General features: G+C 37.3%; 1 protein-coding gene across 1 annotated transcript in view; it reads right to left on the bottom strand.

Annotated features, from left to right (window-relative positions):
- Nucleotides 1-250: 250 nt before the first annotated feature.
- The window catches only part of rasal2 (RAS protein activator like 2), a 94,129-nt gene continuing 72,687 nt past the window's right edge, over nucleotides 251-21,692 (bottom strand). The window contains 13 exon segments of the mRNA XM_056478066.1: nucleotides 251-1,387; nucleotides 5,343-5,430; nucleotides 6,816-7,018; nucleotides 7,106-7,237; nucleotides 7,321-8,281; nucleotides 12,205-12,383; nucleotides 14,508-14,709; nucleotides 14,922-15,158; nucleotides 15,737-15,881; nucleotides 16,003-16,147; nucleotides 16,934-17,488; nucleotides 17,591-17,689; nucleotides 19,152-19,305. Coding sequence (XP_056334041.1) covers nucleotides 1,220-1,387; nucleotides 5,343-5,430; nucleotides 6,816-7,018; nucleotides 7,106-7,237; nucleotides 7,321-8,281; nucleotides 12,205-12,383; nucleotides 14,508-14,709; nucleotides 14,922-15,158; nucleotides 15,737-15,881; nucleotides 16,003-16,147; nucleotides 16,934-17,488; nucleotides 17,591-17,689; nucleotides 19,152-19,305 — 3,268 coding nt within the window. The 3' untranslated portion in view covers nucleotides 251-1,219.

The raw sequence follows: 21,692 nt of genomic DNA, 5'->3' as shown, positions 1-21,692 counted from the left end.
GCCAACCATCAAGGACTTCCAGGAAAACACATACACTTAATACACTTCATTAAACATAGACATCACCTATATGCAATAAAACTGCAGGTTAACTATGTCTGTATATAATAACTAATATTTGATTGTAACTTTAACTTGATTTGATTGCAATGCAGTAATGTGCACCTCTCGTAAAGCTGCCTTTAAACAATAATTATAATAAAGTGTAATGCAAATAAACTTGAATTGAACATACAGACAAAACAACCAATGAGGCCACAATCCATCTTTATTCAATGCTCAGCTTTCAACGGTGAGACTGACCATTAAATATATCGCTACGAGAACAACAAACATTGAGGAGTTTGGTGTTAAAGGCTTTGATGCTCACGTGGACTGAGTGAGAACTGTGGAAATATGAGGACTTTCAATAAAAGTTAATGACAAATGATAAACGGGGCCAGAAGGAGGGCAGTGAGGCTGTCTAGAACAAGAGGGCAGTGAGACTGTAGACTGGCGGTTTCACAGCACTCTGGTCACTTACAGAAAACAAGGGAACAAAATGATGGTACGTTGGTTATGTTGATTCAAACAGCTAACAAATCTGAAAGTAAACTCAAACCGTTAATTCAGTTCAGTATTTTATTTGATGAAACCCACTGCTTCAGTCATGTTTTTACTAACACAATAACAAACATGTATTTTAACTTCTTGAGAACAAAACTAAAAGTGTCCTTTCAGGTAAAAATCAGCCGTAATGACCTTCTGTTGCAGGACGAAAATAAAATAATAATTAAAACAAAACAAAAATAGAAGATTCGTGTTAGAAAACGGAGTGCATAAAATCGCATTTTCATCCATTTCTGCCTGTCAGATTCTGCATCTTGAGGACATTTACAACTACGGCCGATACCTATGTGCTTTTCTTCATATTTTCTTTTAAAACAACTCTATTTTAATATATGTACATCTCCTTCATATATCTTAGGCAATAATTAAAAATCTGAAATCTGCATTTACGAGTAAATCAGTATTTAAAAAAACAAACAAACACAATCTCACTGACTCCGAACCGGCGCTATGCTCAACTCTCCCACTTCAAAACAACCCTTCCCTGCAGTAGCATTTCTGTACATAACCAATATTAGATAACATTTATATACATCGGTAAGCAGACATTCGTTGCGATGGCGTGTGTTTACAGTAGTCAGAGTCAGTCAGTTGAGGCAAGTAGCCTGGATCAGCAGCTGCTGTTCTTGAACTCCCCGTTCTCCGTGATGGACAGTTTGGTGGGGTTGGTTGGTGACAGGCCGTTGCGGAGGTTGTGCATGCTGTAGCGCTCCTTCACCTGAGTCAGAGCGCTCATCAGCCGAGAGTTAGCAGCGTCCAGAGAGCTGATCCTCTTCTCCTGTAGGACACAGACAGAGGACAAGAACATCAACATCTGCAGATCAGGCTAGTGCATTTTCTTTTTTAATGCAAGTTAAAGGAATATTCAAGGTTATGTGCTGCAACAAGCCTTTTGGCGAATAAGAAGAGATGTACACTTACATTAATGATTCAATAATTTACTAATTACTCCTCTACATAGTTGTCTGTAATTTCATGTGACTTAAATGTAATAGCAGGTATATTTGAATACCTGAATAATTTAAGTATCACACATACTTGAATATATGGTTTACAAGGACTCTACATAGGTGTAATGTGTTTTATACTGTAAAAACTGCTTATTATATGGTCTTACCTTGACCCTAAACCCAACCCTGTGGCAAATTTTGTATGTCAAAAGACTGTTAATTATGGTTTTTAAACATTTTGAATTACGAGGAAGGCATGTCCATGTAAACCACCTAAAGAGTACAGCAAGGTCACGGCCGTGTCATTATTCAATTTTGTGTCCTCGTAAACTACATAAACTAGCACACACATTGTTTCTAAAGCAAACGATGATTAGACTTGATTATACTAAAGATTCTACTGGATGCTATCTATCTATCTATCTATCTATCTATCTATCTATCTATCTATCTATCTATCTATCTATCTGTCTGTCTGTCTGTCTGTCTGTCTGTCTGTCTGTCTGTCTGTCTGTCTGTCTGTCTGTCTGTCTGTATCTGTCCGTCCGTCCGTTTATCCATCTATCTATCTGTGCATCCATCCATTAATCCATCCATGCGTCCATCCATACATCTGTATCTCTCTATATATCTAGCATCTGTATCTGTCCTTCCTTCTGTCCGTCTGTCCATCCATTCATCTGTCTATCCATCCGTCCGTCCGTCCATCCATTAGTTAGTCTATGTGTCTATCCATCTATTTGTATCCGTCTATCTATCTAGCATCTATATCTGTCCTTCCATCCATCCATCTGTCCATCCATCAGTTGGTCTATCTGTCTATCCATCTATCTGTATCTGTCTATCTATCTAGCTTCTGTACCTGTCTGTCCGTCCGTCCGTCTATCCATCTATCTATCCGTGCATCCATCCGTCCATCCATCCATCTATCTGTATCTGTCTATTTATCTAGCATCTGTACCTGTCCTTCCGTCCGTCCGTCCATCCATCCATTTCTTTCCATCTATCCATTCGTCCGTGCGTCCATCCATTAGTTCGTCTATCTGTCTATCCATCTATCTGTATCTGTCTATCTATCTAGCATCTGTATCTGTCTTTCCATCCATCCGTCTGTCTATCCATCCATCCATCCATCCATCCATCCGTCTGTCCATCCATCCTTCCATCCATCCGTCTGTCCATCCATCCATCAGTCCGTCTATCCATCTATCTGTATCTGTCTGTCCGTCCGTCCGTCCATCCATCTATACATCTGTCCATCCATCCATCCATCTTTCTATCCTGTCCGTCCATCCATCCATCTATCTGTCTATCCATGAATCTGAATCTGTCTATCTCTCTAGCATCCGTCCATCCATCCATGTATAAACATATACAAACACACACACTTCTGAAAACATTTATTCTTCTTAAACTTTTAAGTTGTATTTAACCATGTATATTCCTTTAAATATAACAAATCAAGTATAGAGCTAAAAATACCAAAAACTGTGGACACTGTTAATAAAACTAAACATGTTAAAAATAGAAAGTAATTATAATAATAAAATATATTATTTGCATGCATATAAGTACAACAAAAGCAGTTGATTGATCATTGGTGTCAGTCTGACAGGTAGTCAGGCAAGTGTCAGGCATCACATGTGCAGCAAGAGTCTGCCTTCAAAAGCACAACCACATACACAAGAGCACATTTGTGAGGACAGCAAAGAGAGGAAACCTTAAATCCTGCACAAACAACTTACACACCGCAACCAGAAGAAAAGCGAGACCATCTTAAAAGTAGAAAACTTTTCTCTGCAGAGGGCATCTGGTGTAGGGGGCACACACACTGGCTGGGGTGCTGGGGGTGTGGCAGCACGGGCAAACAGGAGATGACGAGGCAAAAAAAAGAAAGGAAAACGAAAAAAAAGCAGCCAAAAGCTAGAGATCACAGATATCAGATACTGCATCTGCAAGGAGTGACTCCTATCAACACATTCCTCGACGTCTGGGAGACGCTCTGACAGCTTTAAAGAGTTGGAAAAGCATGAACATACACTAACCAGTGGCTAATTTTGAATGTGAAATGACAAAACAAGCTAGGAAATGTTAAAGTATGAAAGTGTTCAAGTAAATGTAAAGTGTGTAATTTCTGTGCCAATCATTGTGTCATGAACAATAATAATAATTCTCTCAATAACCCCGATATCACTGGATAAAAGGGTTTAACTAAGTGAAAAATTATGAGATATTGAAGTTAAAAGACAATGTTGTTTGTGATATCAGTGAAGTACACACACGTACATTGCAAATAATAATGCTTTTTAGCTTCAATATCAACTGAAAAAAATGAATAAAAAGATAAAAAAAATAGATAATAAAAATAAAATTAAATAAATAAATTAGTTTAAATCTTTAGTACTTCTCGTTTTATTTTAAACAAACATGATTTCAGGAACATAAAACATGACATTTTGAGAAAATTTTCAGTTTCAAGTTATAGTGTATGTACAAAAAATACAACGCAAGTTAACGGGAGCCAAATCAGTTGTGAATAATTAATGACCAATGTGAATTTTTTGTTGTATTTTAGTTTATTTTTAGTATTATACTACACATCTTCCAATGATCATCTTATGTTTAAAGTCATATTTTTTAAATAAATATTAATCACTTTAATAATTTGATATTATATTATATTATATTATATTATATTATATTATATTATATTATATTATATTATATTATATTATATTATATTATATTGCTTCTAATGATCATCTAATGTTTAAAAAAGAAAAATTCTTTTCAAAAATAATCATTGCCATTTTTTTTTGGTTTGGTAGCCAATCATTAGCAGGGTACCATATTTAATTATTTTATCCTTGCATATTTTGGTTTGATTGGCCATTCAATATCAACCTAGTTTATAATAAAGTTACTCTAGGACAGGGGTGCCCAAACTCGGTCCTGGAGGGCCGATGTCCTACAGATTTTAGCTCCAACTTGCTTCAACTCATATGCAAGGATGTTTCTAGAAAGCCTAGTACAGGGATCAACAAACTTGTTCCTGGAGGTCCGGTGTCCTGCATATTTTAGCTCCAACCCTAATCAATCACACCTGAACAATCTAATCAAGGTCTTAATAGGTATACTTGAAACACCCAGGCAGGTGTGTAGAGGCAAGATGGAGCTAAACCCTGCAGGGCACCGGACCTCCAGAAACAAGATTAGTGACCCTTGGCCTAGTAAGACCCTGATTAGCTAGCACAGGTGTGTCTGACTGGGTTAGAGCCAAAATCTGCAGGACACCGGCCCTCCAGGAATGAGCTTGGGCACCCCTGGTCTAGGGTGTTTCTGCACATTCAGTTTAGCTTAAATGCACTTTAACACCGCAAACTACACACTTCACCTTTAACCTTCTTTTTATTATAACATCTGAAGTGTAGAGCAACGAAAAGGCTAAGAGGACCGAGTGTTGCACAGGTTCAGGCCAGGCATGGGTGTTGGATTGGGGTGCGTTTACACAAGCCTAGCTGAACTGTCTGCTTGTACTTGCCTGCTGGTATTACCTCAGTTCCATTAGCGACCTGAAATTCAGTAGCACACAGTAACAATGAGCCGGTCAGCAGCCTGTTTACTTTAATACCATCTAAGGTTTAGCAGCGAGTTCAAAGCATACTACTGTGCAGCACATACAGGCCAGACAAAACCTCACAACCAGACAGAAGATGATCTCTCAAACTCACGCTAAAGTTCTCTTGCAACTAATCATGCTGTTTATATGGTCATCTGCAGTACCTGTGCATCGATTATCTTCTGTTTGGCATCTATGACCGCCTGCATCTCTGCATGGTCTCTCTTCAGCTCTTCCTCCACAGCCATTAGCCTATGAATCACAAATGACATTTAGTCAGGTATCACATAGTTTTACAATTACAGATAGGTTCAAGTTTAAATTATCAGCTCTTGTTGAAAATGTCATTCTTTTTCAAATATTTTCCACATGATGTTTTTAACTTTCTTTGTCATGATGACAATGTAGAATATTTTACTAGTTATTTTGCAAAATACCAGTGTTCAGTTTAAAGTATAATTTAAAGGCTTAACTTGGTTAAACAGATTTTATCCCAGCCAAACTAAAATAAATAAGACTTTTACGAGAAGAAAAATATTATATAAAATACAGTAAAAATTGTTTGCTTTATTTAATTTTAGTTGCCACATATTTTAAAAACAACAATTTTGCAGGAGGAAATTTAAGATAAAAAGTCGTTTTAAGATAATTTTTAATTTAGAAAATCTGAAACCATTCCTAGCTTAAGAAATTAACAGAACAAAAATACCCTTTATATTCTTAAAATATAAAGGCACCTATTTCTTAATGAATTAAAAGCTTTTATATGCTGTGCAAAAATAAGTGTGGTATTTGGTTACAGTGTTCCCAATCTAAGCCAAATGTCAGTTTCGTTGACTAAAAGCTGAATTCCATAACCTATAATGAAGAAAAAAACAAGCCACTTTGCTTTGCATATTAAAATGGTCGCACTCCAGTATTTGATAATAGTTTTAAAAACTACTTTAACAATTAGGCCCAATCCCTATTCTATTTTTGTACCCCTACCCCTTCTCCTTAACCCTTGAAACAGAGAGTGAAGGGGAAGGGTTTCAAAATTTACCCCATAGAAATGGGACAGCACTACAACACCTGCACACGTTATCATATGTCACTGCAATCTCTTGGTTCATATGAGATTGACGATGGCGACTGCTGTAGTGACTGCAGTTGGGTTATTTTTTGGTATTTATCTTCAGGAAATCAATGAAGGCATATATCATGTTATCAATCTAATGTGGCAATATGATCGTAACTGTACTGTGCATTTACACCCTGGCCATATTCATCTAAACACACAAAAACAACATTAACATTATAGCAGACACTGTAAAAAGGTAATTCCCAGCCACTAGACTTCTCTGACGGGGTATTCTAGTGTCATTGAGTCACGGATGTCAAAGTATGTTGTGGGACGACAATACAGGAATTATTATTAGGGACTATAGATAGAAAATGTTGTGGTTTTTATTTTAGCGTTTTTTTTTTTTAAAGCATGACGGTAAAACACGAACACGGTTATGAATGTATTAAAACATATGCTTGTCTGTAGTAAAAATTTGTTATAATGACAAAAAAATACTAATTTGTGCATCTCCTGACTTCCGTGTGCAGCTATACATTTCATTAATGTATTCAGAACTCCAATCTCCACTCACCTGCAGATAATACTCTTCATCTGGCTGTCTTTCTCCTCCTGTTGTCTTCGCAGACGGTCCTCACTGTCCTCCAGTCTAGTCTTGTATTCTAAGAGAAGCTTCTGCATTTGCTGCTCCTGAGCCAGTAACCGTCTCTCATACTCCTCGAGCCGCCGACTAGACGTCCGCAGACGCTCCTTCAGCTTCGAGATTTCCTGTTCATACTTCAGGAACAAGAGTACAACATCTTAAAACCATTCCCATAGGGTATCTACTACCAGAGTATCTGCATGCATTATCACTACCAGTACCTTTTCTACATGTTTGGCATCATCTTTACTCTGCCCTTCCTCTTCCTCATCTTCATACTGGCCGTTATTCAAAACCCACGCAGCTGTTCGCTCCACTGGGGACATGGTGACGGACTCTACGGGTGACTGGACCTTATTGACACAAGCAAACAGTTAATGCTCAAACACTTGTGAATAAAGTAAACATACTCAAATTTCCTCAAGTCTGTCTTCACCTGTTTGCTGGCTCGTCCTCCTGGTACTGAACCATCTTTGGAGCATGTGGACTGCTGTCTTGATCGCTCACCGCTCTGCTGGATAGGTTCAGTGTTGGCGCTGCTGCCGCTGCGGATGGATGTGCTGTGAGGGAGCGACCTTGGGGTTCGTGCTCCAGCATTTCCTGCCACCAGCCCAACTCCTCGACTCTGCTGCTCCACTTTCACTATATGTGCAGTACCAGTGGTGCTCTGCCTCGGCACTGCCACCACCTGGGCTCCCGAGTGCTGGTCTGCCAGGGGAGGGTGCCAGCGTGCTGTAGGAGGCGGTGTCTCCTGTCCCTGGATGCTTCTGCGGCTAAATTCCTCCTCCACGCTGCTGGTGGAGGGTATTCGGGCTCTGGGAGTTGCTCCCCGGCCACCTGAGGCACTAGGACTGGCACTCCGAGAGCTCCCCGTGCTCAGGTTCTCCGAGCTAGAGTCAGGCTGCAGGGACTGGGCAGAGTGTGTGGACTGGGTTGAGTGTGTCGATTGTGCGTGCAGGTTGCTGAGGTGGTAAACAGGGTTTTGGAAAGACAGTGGTTGTAGGCTGCGCTGCTGGCTGAGGGATGGGTGGATTGGGCGCCGCACCTGTGGTGCACTCTGGGGTAAGTTATCCCTCAGCTGGGGAACTTTCGGGTGGACTGGAGGCTGGTGGAGGTGTGGAGGAGGGACAGGCCCAATAGAGGCCTGAGAGCCTACTCTGCCTAACCTAGATGGGGCTTCATTGAGTGAGTTGGGACCTGGATGCCCCTGAGCAAGGTAAGAGTCCTGCAAGTCCATTAAAGATATACTGCGTCCATTCGGGAGTGGACTGTCCCTCTCCTCTTTGTCGGAGAAGCTCATGCTGTGTGTGGACGACTGTTGACCCAGTAAAGGATGCTTTCCTCGGACTAAGGCCTCCATGTGCTCTTGGACAGGTGATTTGATGCTCCTCATTTCACTGGAAAACAAGATACAAAAGAATGAATATGCTGGACAAATTAAGTAAATAAAAGTGCAAATGCATTAAAATGCTTTAATAGACCAATTCAATCTCAGTGGTTTCAGGAAGTTGTGCCAGTGTATTGTAGCAAGTTTTGGTGTACTTGATTGGAGTCTGCAACTCTCTAAGAGAATGTTAGGAGGCCTCTAATTTATGGTATGACATGAATCAGCAGGCACACTAGCAGAACAAGGATGACATACTGACACACCAACATCATGTTGTCTTCATGAGTAGCTGAATTACAAGGTGAAGTTCTACTCTAGACTGTTCATGTCTTTGAACTCAGATCATGTATTTCTAAGACAGCAAATCAGTTCTTAAACATAGCACCTCGTAATCACAGTAATTACAAGATGACATGGATGTAGCTAAAAATGCAAATCAGTAGAGGTCACTTAAGAGAGTCACTATCTAAAATGACAAATTACTCTCTGATACCATATGCCATACCATATGTCTTGTCCATCATACTTAAAAACTGTAAATTTACTGCAAGTTTGCATTCAGATCTGCCTCCATCCAATCAATAACTGGTACTTAGTCACCATCTTAAACCGCCTTTCAGTCACCTTTCCACTGCATATGACATTCGGACACGATGTCGGAATACTATTTCTTATCTGCACCTGCTTGGACAACACTGGAATACATCACATCCAGTCGGCTGGTTACAGACGGTCTAGGTTGCAGGAGTTCAAATATTTTAACGGATTTTGTTTAAAATTTCTTAGATTGAATCTCAGTGTGGAAGCAAGTTTTTTAATACGAGTTTTAAAATTAAGGTTTGTGTCCAACTTGATGCCTAAATATTTGAATTCAGTGACATTTTTAATACTTTGCCCATTTATAAAAATTTATAAAAAAAATTTTATACCGATTTGAGAAACACATGGACATTTAAGGTAAGATTTGAATTTAGCAACCATTTAAAAACATTTTGCATTTTATTTGTTAATTTAGTAGCAACTTCTATTGGATTTTTTCCCCAAGCGTAAAGCACAGCATCATCAGCGTACATTAATAAATAAGCATCAATGCATATAGCTGGTAAATCATTTATATAAATACTAAAAAGTAAAGGTCCAAAAATAGATCCCTGAGGCACTCCTAATTTAATTGGTTTAAAAGTAGGCTTAAAATTGTTAACCTGAACACATTGCCTCCGATCACTTAAGTACGATTTTATCCAATTTAGTGTTTGCTTTGAAAGATCATAATTGTTTAATTTGTTAATTAAAATATCATGGTAAACAGTACTAAATGCCTTATGTAAATCAAGAAAGACTGCTCCCACCAACCCCCCTCTATCTAAATTTGTCTTTATCGTTTCTAAAAAGTAACAGCTAGCTGTCTCAGTTGAATGTTTTTTTCTAAAACCAAACTGCATTGGATGCAAGAGAGAATTTCTTTGTAAATGAGCCATAAGCTGCTCTGCTACAACTGGTAGGATGCTTATAGGCCGATAACTGCTAGTTTGCTGTTTGTCACCTGATTTATATATTGGTGTTATTATTGCAGATTTTAAAGCAGTGGAAAAAGAATCATTTATGGATTTATTTATCATTTTTGTGAGAGAAGACCCTAAAATATCTTTATATCTTTTTTAAAAAGCAGTATAAAGGCCATGAACATATTTTGCTTTACTACTATTCAACGTGGAAATAACTTTTCCTGTGTTTTTTGTATATTTTATTAATATGTTATTTAGGGTTGATAGTAAATCCTGAAACATGATTTATTTTAAATAATAAATTCCCAATTTGTTTTTCTTTCTTTCACTTTCAACATTCAGTAGATCTTGTTTTGGAATAAATGCTATACATTCTTTACTTTTAATTGGATTTTGTAACCTATAACGGGCTTTAGTCAGTTTTCTCGCTCTAAGGGTTAGATTATGATCTGACAGTCCTGTAATTAGATTATATATTTTGTTTATTCTCTCTGGTTTATTTGTAAAAATTAAATCTAATAAAGTTTGCGATGATTTTGTTATCCGTGTTGGTTTTTCTACCAGTTGTGTCATTTGAAAAGATTCATTTCTTTCCTTTAGTTGTTTTCTTCATGTTCTGTCTGCCCAATTTAGATTAAAATCATCCACGAGTATTACCTCCTTTCCATCACACGGTTTAAGAATTTTACAAAGAGAATGAAAAAAATTATTTGCAGCAGTTGGAGGTCGATAAATCACCAAAACAACAAAAGGGGGACAGATTAATAGTTATCCCTACACATTCAAGGTCACCAGTGTCTATTTTTTGACATTGAAGACTATCTTTGACATATATTAAAACTCCACCCCCTTTCCCTTTACTTCTATCACGTCTTTACATTTTATATCCCGGAACATTTACTAATGATTAAGGCATTGTAGGAGAAAGCCAGGTCTCTGTGAGACATAGAAAATCTAGATTTGAGTCTGTTAAAAGCTGTTCAAGTTGCTCAGTCTTTGAGACAATGTTGGCAATGTTCAAGTGTCCTCCAAAGACACCTTTTGGTTTTGTTGTCGGATTCCATAAAACAGCAGCGTGAAATACAGTCTGGAACAGTTTGGTTTTATACTGTTTTATAGATGCGATTTTTGAGACTGCTGCTTGTTCTAAGCAAAGCCCAGTTTCTACCAATTGTCCTTCACTATATACGGGTGTAAAATTACCTTGTAATATAATGCGGGAAACACCACAAAAGTCTGTCGCCAATGTTTCTGCAAGTTCAGGAGTAGCGTGTACTCCTGTATAATCCACAGGCCCGGGATTTACATGAATGTCCCCACACAACAGCAGCATAGTACAAAGAAAGACCGTATATTCATGATCAACCAACGCCAATGTAATTGCGGTGGAGGAAGAATGTTCACAAGCGGCATACCAGTTTCCCCACAACTGCGTTAGTATAGTAACCCAACACATACAGAGACAGCGGGGTCAAACGTAACAAAGTCTCTATTTTAGTATTTTTGATATACGTATTCCAAAACATCCGTTTTAAATTCAAATTTACTTTCGGGCGTTCTCCTGTGACTTCCAGAATGATTTCCGGTCTGTCGCTTGTCATTTGTCGTGTGCAGTGGAAAGGCGGCTTTACAATTCTTCTTTTCAATTGTTCCTTTCACTCAGATGTAGGCATGGGACGAGAACCGTTTTTAAGGTATACTGCAGTTTGAAAAAGTCAAGGTTTTAAAACAGCCAAAACTTTCTGTAATACCGTTCCTAAGGTATGTGTAATTTTATTATTTACTTTTTTTAGAACAACAGTATGTCCAGAGAAAACATATCCAAAGATGCTGTTTTAAATTGTAAAGAAATCTGTGTTTCTGAAACTAATGAAGACAGCAGAAGTCAATGATTCATTTTCATTATTCATTGTTCACTGTGCCAAAATATTTTAAATGTTTAAAAAAATGTAATGTATTGTTATCAAAGTGGAAAAAAGTTGTAGTTTTTTACCCAGACATTTAAAAAGAATATATTTTTTAAAGCAGTAATCACAATACCGTGAAATTGTGATATTTTTATCCAAGGTTATCATACCGTCAGAATCTTATACCGGCCCATTAGGCCCATGCCTACTCAGGTGTACATTCCAGTACAAAAGAGAAGATATATTTCTATTTCTATTACAAGATAACTTGCACCCTGGTCATGTTTCTACATGCTGGCAAAACTGCCACTTTAATAATGAGAACAAAAACCAACAATGCATTTCTTTCTCTATGAACGCACCAAGTCTGAACTTGAAGAGAAAACAACAATGAACAAATTATTTTAATTTCAGTTCTTTACATAAAGCTTAAAAGCATGACTCGATTTTTGATTTGGGAAACAGCGCACGAGTCATTAATATCACCATAAAGAAATTTATGGAACACAAGCATGTCCTACCTGTCTGCTGGGTCTTCAAATATTCTCTGCAGTCCTGAGGACACACTTCCACTGATGTCATGAGCAGAGCTGTGGTCCTGGAAGCGCCTGAGCTGCTGCTGGATGGGAGTGGGGCTGGACAGCGAGCGGGTGATATCGCCAAGGATACGTGGCAGGGGCCCCAGTTTGGCCACCGTCGCCTGCAGGAAGGAATTGTCACCCTGGGTTGGCGCGTTACCATGGTAACCACATTATGGACCATAGAGGGCAACCACATGGAGCCCGAGAGTTTGAGGGTGCAGATGGCAGATTGGTGGTTTGGCAGGAGTTTTTTTTTTTTGGTTGGTCGAGATAGTAGGCACCATAATGCATTGGTGGTAGGACAGCGTAACCATGGAGACACAGTGTGTCGGACAGGAAAGGGTGGAATGGATAGTGGCATGGGTAAACAGAGGAGAAAACAAAAAGGAAAAAAGTCAAATTAGGGATAAATAAAAGAAAAACCAAACACATGCTTCTACAAAAAAAAAAACGACCAAAGTCATTCCAAAAACAACAAACTGAAACAAACAAGGTAAAAATGGCCAAACGCAGGGCATGCATCAAACAACAACGGAAGGTTATGTCTGAGACAAGGTAAAAGAGAGGTTGAGATGAATTAACTCGTGGCAGGAAACAAAAACATTGTACAGGGAGATTTTAAGTGCAGTCAAAACAAAACCATGCTACAGACGCAACAGGTCAGCAAGGGTTAGAGGGAGGGCATATGGGAATGTGTGAATGTGCTGTGTCCAATGCCATCAAACAGACTGTTCCAGTTTAAACAGGGACATTAACTTCAAGGATAACTTAATCTAGACAATAAGTTAATGTCATAACACTGCAAACAAGCGCAAAGCTTTTTTGGTCACACACACAGCCACTAAACAATTAAAATCAGCCTCAACTTTATGATGTTTGTGAGAATCAAGCATTACTGACATGAAGCACACAGCTCAGCATAAGACATTTGCGGCAATACCTCTGAGGTATGAAATGTGCTTCCTGATTTTGAGACGTGGGCACTCTTAATACTTAAAGATGCACTCAATAATTTTTTTATGCTATTTATTTCATTAATGTTCCAGTTCAATTGATGTTTGTTATGTGGGCCTGTTGTGATTAATAATATCCAAATTTATTGGCCAAAATAACTATTTTTGGTGTAAGTCAGTAGACGGCTGCAAATAATAACTCTTTGGCATTTCCATAGGTCTCTTAACGTATTTTCAATCTAAATTTAATAAATGAAATAATTTTTAAAGCAATAAAAACACGTATTGTAAAGTTTACTATTTTATTAGTCTGACCAGATTATGGTGTTGCATTTCTTATATGCATGTCTTTGTATATGATTGCATTTGCTGTCCAATATGTGAATGCAAAATTGCTATGTGAGTTCTAGAAAATTACAAGCAAATTAGCACTAGTTTAATCATTGCATACTGCAAATAGTTATATTTTCATAATATACAGTACACCAAAAAGTAGTCTGTGACAAGGGTAATGTTGTGCAAGTATTTGTTGGGAAAAAGGAATATATTTTAAACATATTTTTGTCTCTTTCTTTTCAATAAACAATTGTATTTGTATTGCTCAAAGGTGATATATTCACTGAAATTCTTCCGTTGAGTGTGATATGCTTTGCATACTAATGAAGCATTTTTTCAGAAGTAGATGAAGCAGGTTGTCTAAAATGAACTTGAGCTCTGCAGCTATACTTCCTGTCAGCAGAAACGTGCTGAAACGTTTGCTTTTAATGTTGTGCAGAGAATTAGTAGAAAAAGAGGATGTATGTATGGGTGCGGCCAATGGAGGCCTGGAGAGTGATTGACAAGTGATGAATTCCACTAAACTCCACCTGTTAATATCAGCTGCCTATAAAAGTTGAAGTCAGAATAAAAATTGGTTGCGCACCTCCTGAATGCAACTTTTGCATTGCAATAAGGATAACAGAATTCTGTGAATCGAATTATTCATTTGTATCCAATAAATTTCCTCTCCTTTCCTTTTTTATTGAACACGCAAGGAACTGATGAATTATTCCAACATATTCACTGTTCTATCTAAATTTATTAATGAAGAAAAAAAATTACTGAGTGCAAAAGCATTACATAACATCTCTCTGGTAGGCAGGTGTGTTTTATCCCAGTATATTTTTATGTCTCATTAACAAATTAAATCTCAGTTTTTGTAAATCTTTGTAAAACCAGACTTTAGCCTACAGTAGATTTCATTCTAAGAGGTACTGTTGCAGTAAAAATGGTTTGGAGGGATTTCAGTACCTTGTCCAGCTGAGACACCACCTCCCACAGCAGCGAATGAAGCACTGACAGCTCACGGCCCAGGTCAATGTAGCCCTCAAAGCCCGGGGTGTTGGAGATCGTCTCAAGATTCGAGATCTCAAGCAGAAAACGGGTCATACCAGCCCACTCATGCTCTAGGAAGTCATTCATGAAAGCCATGTACTCCTCTTTGTTCCCGAATCTGATGTAATAGACAATTAGAAATGCATCAGAAGTACTACAAGTGCTCCAAGGCAGACTGATACTAGACTTAAACAAATACTACATTTACCAGCACAAGAATATTGTATTAATATGGTGTTTAAGTAAAAAACACATTCAATACAGTATTTATTTAACGTGTAAAACATTCCAAATAAACATTGTTTCTTGCATGAGAAGTATGGCACATACTTGGCAAAGTTAGCAAGATTCTGAATGACTTTGGCGATAAGGGTGAGTGTTCGAGAAGTACGGTCGTCTGGATATTCCTGCATGAGACCAAAGAGTGACGGGGACATGATGGCAGGACACAGGAATCGCAGGAAGAGCGATGCGCTGATCAGACGCTGACTGATGTCCTGCTTCCCTCGAGCGTGACACTGCTGCTTCCATGATGCAAAGACCTCCTTCAGTTCACGTGGAAAAACACTGGCCGGATTACAGCAGAAGGTTAGGATGGAACAAATGCATTTGCATGGTCAAACTACAAACAAGGACTCTATTTGAAGTTGTCAGCAAAAGCATTATGATTGGCATAAACCTCCTGGCAAAAAGATTTACTGTTGAAACAATGTTTTTGCAAGACAACATTTTGAAAATGCAGCAATGAAATTCTATTACAATACAAAATAACTGTTCTTGTGATGACAGAGCGGAATTTTCAGCAGCCATTACTTCGGTCTTAATGTCAGATGATCATTCAGAATGGTTAAATGATTAGTTGCTGAAATAACTTTTGAAATTTGGTCAAAGTTTAAAAATGTTGTGCTGCTGATTATTTTTGTGGAAAGATGTTTTCTTCAATATTATTTGATCAACAGAAACACAACAGAATTTAGGTAAAGTCAAAATATTCTATTGAAAATAGAAATGTATATCAGTTTAATTGTATCAATTTAATGCTACAACCAAAAAAAGAACATTTGAATTATAGTGTATGTGTTTTATGCCTCACATAAATTCACATTTTTTGTTGTATTATTTTAGAAATGAAAAAAAAAGGATACCAATAAGAGTTGATGATCTTGCAGAAGGCCAGTTCGCAGCACATCTTCAGGTTACTCTGATGCTCTGGTAGCTCATTGCTGGTGCACTTTGATTGGTCTACTTCACAATTTTCATCCGACTCGTACAGGGCTTTAATAAACTCTCCTAACAAACACACACACACACACACATATGATCAAGAATCTTAATTATAGAAGCTTTAAATAGTAAGCTTTTAGGTTCCCTCTACAAGATTTTAATACACCAGGGTGCACACATAATTTACCTAGTGCATCATGTAGGTACTTCTGTCCCACCAGTTTGAGGTATTCTTCAATAGCTTTGGTGGCTAGTGTGTTCTCTCTAAAGATCAGCACATCGTGGTCAGCACAGCGATCCACTTCTGACATCACCAGATCCGTTAGGAAGTCCTAATATAGACAGTTTAGTCAACTTTGGTGATTATGGTTAACAAAACTTAAAGGTTCCTTGAAGTGCCTTGAAATCAGCAGATTATTCAATGTGCGATGTAAATTCAGCTGAAACAGGAAAACAGTCCCTATAATATAAAAAACCTTTTTGTTCAGCTCTAAAGTGCATAGGACTCTCAACAGACACAGTCTACATTAGCAATGCTAAGTCTGCCTGACCATTTCTCCACTTTAATTTACAGCATTCAGTACAATTCCAGTGGGTCCATACTTATATTTTGAATGTCCTAGTTGCTTGTTTGTATGTGCAATGTATTTTCTCCCCTCTGGGCTTGTCGTAGACATTGTACATGCACACAGTGTGTTTTAAGATTCCAGTTATTGAGGATTGGGTTACTAATAAAAGCAGAAGAGCTACGCCGGCTATTGGCTAATAATTTCTCATGTTTTTAAGTGTTTACATGAATCCCCAGGATGAATGCACGGATGCATGTGAATAAATGAACAATATCAGCTGCATGAGCAGTTTTTCTGTAGGGGGTGGGGACACTTCAGGTACTACAGAGGATTTGATTGGTCGGACGTTGTGATGAGAAGCTGAAATATGAAGATGTCATCACAAACGGAGAAATTGCAAATTTTGAATGCTTTTACGACCTAAATGTAATTTCTCTCATTGGAGCATTTGGAGCACACTAGCTTGTAGACAACATAATTATTAAAATATATACTAACAGCCTAAAAAAAAAGAATTTTGGCTTCATGGGACCTTAACTAGCATCGTACCTTTGCCCGTCCTGTGCTCTGCAGAATATGCACCAGAGCGCTGGCCATCTCCTCTTTGTTCTTCACGCTTATGACCGGCTCCAACACAGAGCACAACATGGTATAGTTATTGGTAACAAACTCTGCAAACTCCTTGTACTGCTCCATGGGCAGAATTGAGATGGTTTGAAAGCGGGATTTGATGCGGATGGAGGGGCCTCCACCTTTGGCTTTGCTGGTGGTGGGGGTGCTTACTGGATACCATTTCTCCACAAACTGCCTACCCATCACCCCATGCACAGGGATGTTCACCAGGCCCACATAGTTGTTTTTGTCCTTTTTCTTTTTCTTGTCCACATCTCGGTAGATGTGTATGGTGATGCTCTTCATGGATGGGAGGCCGGAAAACTCAAAGTGTTCCCCCCAGAACAGGCAGTCGGAGCGGGTTTTGCTGGTGGTACGAGCGTACAGCATGTCATCCAGACACAGCTCACAGAAATATTTCTTTTTCGGTGGCAGGTCTTTTGCCTCGATGATCCACAGGCGGAGGACGTTTTCCGCCCGCCGGCAATTGTCCTGGAGGAGAGTTACACTAATTAAACATAGCAGCTCTTTTTAAGCATAAAATAAGCATGCATGCTTTTGGTTAAATTAAAAAACAAAACATATGACAGTCACCTTATTAGGCTGCACAGTTCTTTTGAGGTTCTCCATCCATTTGTCCCGTTCAGCAGCAGAGGAACAGCTGAAGCACTTACTTCCACCTGAGTATGCCACCTACATGAGGAAAAAGTACATTCATTATGGACATTTATTTAATGTAAAATATTTTATTTCATGTAATGGAGAAAAAGTTTGTCCTCATGTTTTTTTTTTTTTAACCTTTTTTATGCATTCTATGATACATGCAAAGATAAGACTGATATATCATGGTACAGTTTGATTGCACTGACATTTAATAATTTAGCTGACATTTAACCAGTGCAATTTTCAAAAAGTGTCTCGCATAAAAGACGTGCGAATAAAGCCACGTTTCCATTCAACGAGTCAAGGCGAACAAAATCGTCACTTTTCGATTAACTGGCACCAAACATCAACAGTAAAAATGGCATTTGCTGCAGTAGGAGAAGCTGAGAAGCTTAATAAATGACTTGCGCCTCAGAAGGCAATCCTGACATGCAGTGAACGTGTGGTGGCGTTTGAAGGCATCAGACACAGAGCACAGACACTCTTGATGCTGGAGGTCATTAATAATAAAAATTACACTAATACTGAAATGGTTATGGCGTTTTAGAATGACCAAAACAACATTTCAGATGTTTTACAGTGTGCTTAGCCTGCTGCTTTATCCATTCGCACACATTTTTTATCATCACATGATTTCTGCTAACAAAAATCACATGACTTTTTTTCAATGTGAGTACTGGAATTTGATTGGTAGAAGTGTTTACATCATAGTTTATGCGCATCTTTTCTTATCAAATAAAAAGCTTATCTTACTCAGTTACGCGCATAAAAATGTATTTTCAAAATATATGCGCATCTTGGCGTTTCCATCAACCGGTTTTCATGCGCAGGTCCAAAACGTGTAAAAATAGGTGGATAGAAATGTAGCTAATGTTACATATTTTATAACATTGTATATCAAATAGGATTCCTAGTTATTATTATGATTAGATCAATTTCCATCACTTTACCAAAACATGTTTACTGGACATGGGGTTTTAGAAAGTCTAATTAGCTAATAAATAAGTGAAATAATTTTGTGAAATCATGTAAAATATTAACTCAAAAGGACAGACTCAAATTAATACTTTGCTCACAAACTTCTCCCAAGGCATTATGATTCATATACAATACTGTTTCAAAGTTTAAGGAAAATTTGAGGATTACATTTTTAAAACTGTAAATAATTTTTTTAAACAAGAATGTGTCATTTTAATTCTGACAAGACATCTATAAAATCTATTCTATTCTATTTCAAAACAAAAGCTGCTATAAACATTATATATTATATAACACTGAACACTAAAGAAATATCTGCTGAAAATTAGCCTAAACGTCACAGAAAAAAAACATAACATTTAAAAATAATAATACAAATATAATTTGTATTTCAATATTTTTATTTGTCTTTTAATTATTATTTTTTATTTACAGTCCCCAAACCTCTTAATGCTAGCATAGAGTTAAATATTAATAAGATTAAGGGAATAACTTTAAGAGGCAAAGATTGTACCTCAAAGCAAAAATCTTGTCCTAGGATGCTGCTGTGTAAAGGTTTGATGTAGACATCCTCTTCCATACTGAGATCCAGAGCTTCAACAGCGCTGCCAGGACTCAGCAAAGACTCATGGGAACAGGACTCCTTCAATTTAGGCAGGCCTCGTGACCTACAACAGCACACAGAAATCACAGAAACTCAATTACTCAAGATTCAGCCAGATCATTTAGTAATAATTACATCCTCTCTTCCGATTCTGATATTTCAGTCTCCTTATTTACTGGCCACACAGTATCCTCAGCCACAGGAGAATTAAGATGTAAATATGAACAAAGACAAATTTATATCTGGTCAGAAAGACTTATAAATTCCAATATAAGTTAAGGTCCTTGAAAAAGGTGAAAAAATAATTAAATAAATGAAAATTAAAAGTATGGCCACACGGAGGCAGTCAAGTATAAGAGAGAGTTTCGGCAATAAATAAGTATCTCTTTATTTACGGAAAAACACATTCACACAACAATCCATTTACACTTATTTACCACGGTTAAAGTAATATTTATAGTAGAATCTCTGACATGCAAGAAACAACTTCCACAATCTCACTGCTTCCAGAAATAAAGTTTATACCTACGAAAAACAACTAAAGATCCACTTGAAGGAGTATCCCAAGAGCATATCAGGATATTAAAGCATTCCTGAAAAGAAACGGCTCCAAGAAGGTGTTACGTGTTTTCACTTCATTCTTTGCTGCAGGTGTAACTCAGGTAAGGTTAAAAAGGACACAGACGATGTGATAAACAAGAAAGGAGGCTGGCCGATGCAAAGTCCCCATGAGAACGTTACCATGAGGACCAGCCTATGAGGAGTGATGGATGAGTTCAGTACACAAACATTCTAAACACTTCCAAACACACACCTGCACAAGACCCACACCTTGACATTACTCATCACATGACTGGGTTTGTCGAGATGAGAGCGGAAGAGATGTGAGAGGGAATAAATATAAATATATATATATATATATATATATATATATATATATATATATATATAAAATGCACACATACATATCTTATTATATAAATATAGTCATTTAAAACAGGGTTATTCCACCAAATATTGTTTTGAAGTTAAAGCATTGGTATATAGTATAGAAATTAATATAAACATTCATCAGAAAACATTGCACTGTACAGTTTTTATGTAAATGTGTGTATGTTTATGTGTGTGTGTATATATATATATATATATATATATATATATATATATATATATATATATATATATATATATATATATATATATATATATATATATAGGATGTTTAGGATGTGGAATGAAAGGTGTTTTACTGCAGACCAACATAGAGACTGACCAGTCTCCAAGTACATAATATAATAAGAGTGTGTAATACTATTAGATAAAAGCCTAAAGATAATGGTCAATGGCAAGAGACAGAAGGAGGAATATCGCATGAAGTTACTCCTTTAATATACTGTATTTTCTCAATACTTCTGTGCAGGAAAAAAATTATACAAATATAGTTATTATCAATTATTAACCTCTTAAAGTCAAGTGGTATTTTGGGGTTTCCACCTGGATTCTGCCTACCCAAATTAAAAAGCTTCACAAATCATTTTAAAGAAAACCCATTGAATTTTCATAAAACATGGTTGAAAGTGATTCAAATAATTGTATATTTTGTCTGTGTTATAATAAACCCCTCCAAAAAAGTGTACCTTTTAGGTACTGTGTGGTCTAGGGTGCTGTAATTAATGTTGGTGATTCCTGCATATGTCAGTAATCATAGGAAAAAAAGAATTCTATGAAAAAAGAAAAATGTCTCTATTATAATCTATGCAAAAGTTATTCTATTCCAACTAATGAGAGAACGAAACCACTTATGGGGGTATTGGGCCAGTATGGACCTTTAAAATTTAAAGAATGCAGAAGTAAATGACGTCACGGACCTGGTACGGTATGGTTCCAGAGTTTAGAAGGATACAATTTGCAAAAAAAAAAAAAAATAGCAATGCCCCTTTTCGTTTTTGGATTTCCAGTAGCTATAAAGTTGAACGCGATGACACTGCACATATGATCAGACAGTTGGTCACACAACATGTACTCTATCCTGGCATAAGTAAATCTGCTGGCATCATTTTCTCTCATTATAAGAAATTGTGATGTTTCCTGCTGACTTGCATAAAAAACAGATTACCCCTCTCATCTTCCCTCTCATTTGGCCCTTATCCCAACAGAACCCAAACACAAGTCCAATCATTTCCCACAAAGCGTCCATTATGTGTCCATGGTACCCATTATTTTCATGAGTTGAGATATACCAGAACATAATTCAGTTATATGGGACAGAAATCATGCAATAATACAAGATAATATCTCTTTTCTGGTTGCACAAAGAAAAACAAAAAGACAGTACAACTAATGTAGACTGATTCGTGAATGGACAAATCATACAAGCCAGTTCTTTTATTATATTAAAATTTCGACTCAAAATGAATAATATATAGAATAATGAATAGCATAATGAATCAT

The sequence above is a fragment of the Danio aesculapii genome, chromosome 2 (assembly GCF_903798145.1).
Source record: "Danio aesculapii chromosome 2, fDanAes4.1, whole genome shotgun sequence".
In the NCBI taxonomy this organism is placed as follows: Eukaryota; Metazoa; Chordata; class Actinopteri; order Cypriniformes; family Danionidae; genus Danio; species Danio aesculapii.
The sequence above is the reverse complement of the archived record's forward strand: the minus strand, read 5'-3'. Positions and strand labels throughout refer to the sequence as shown.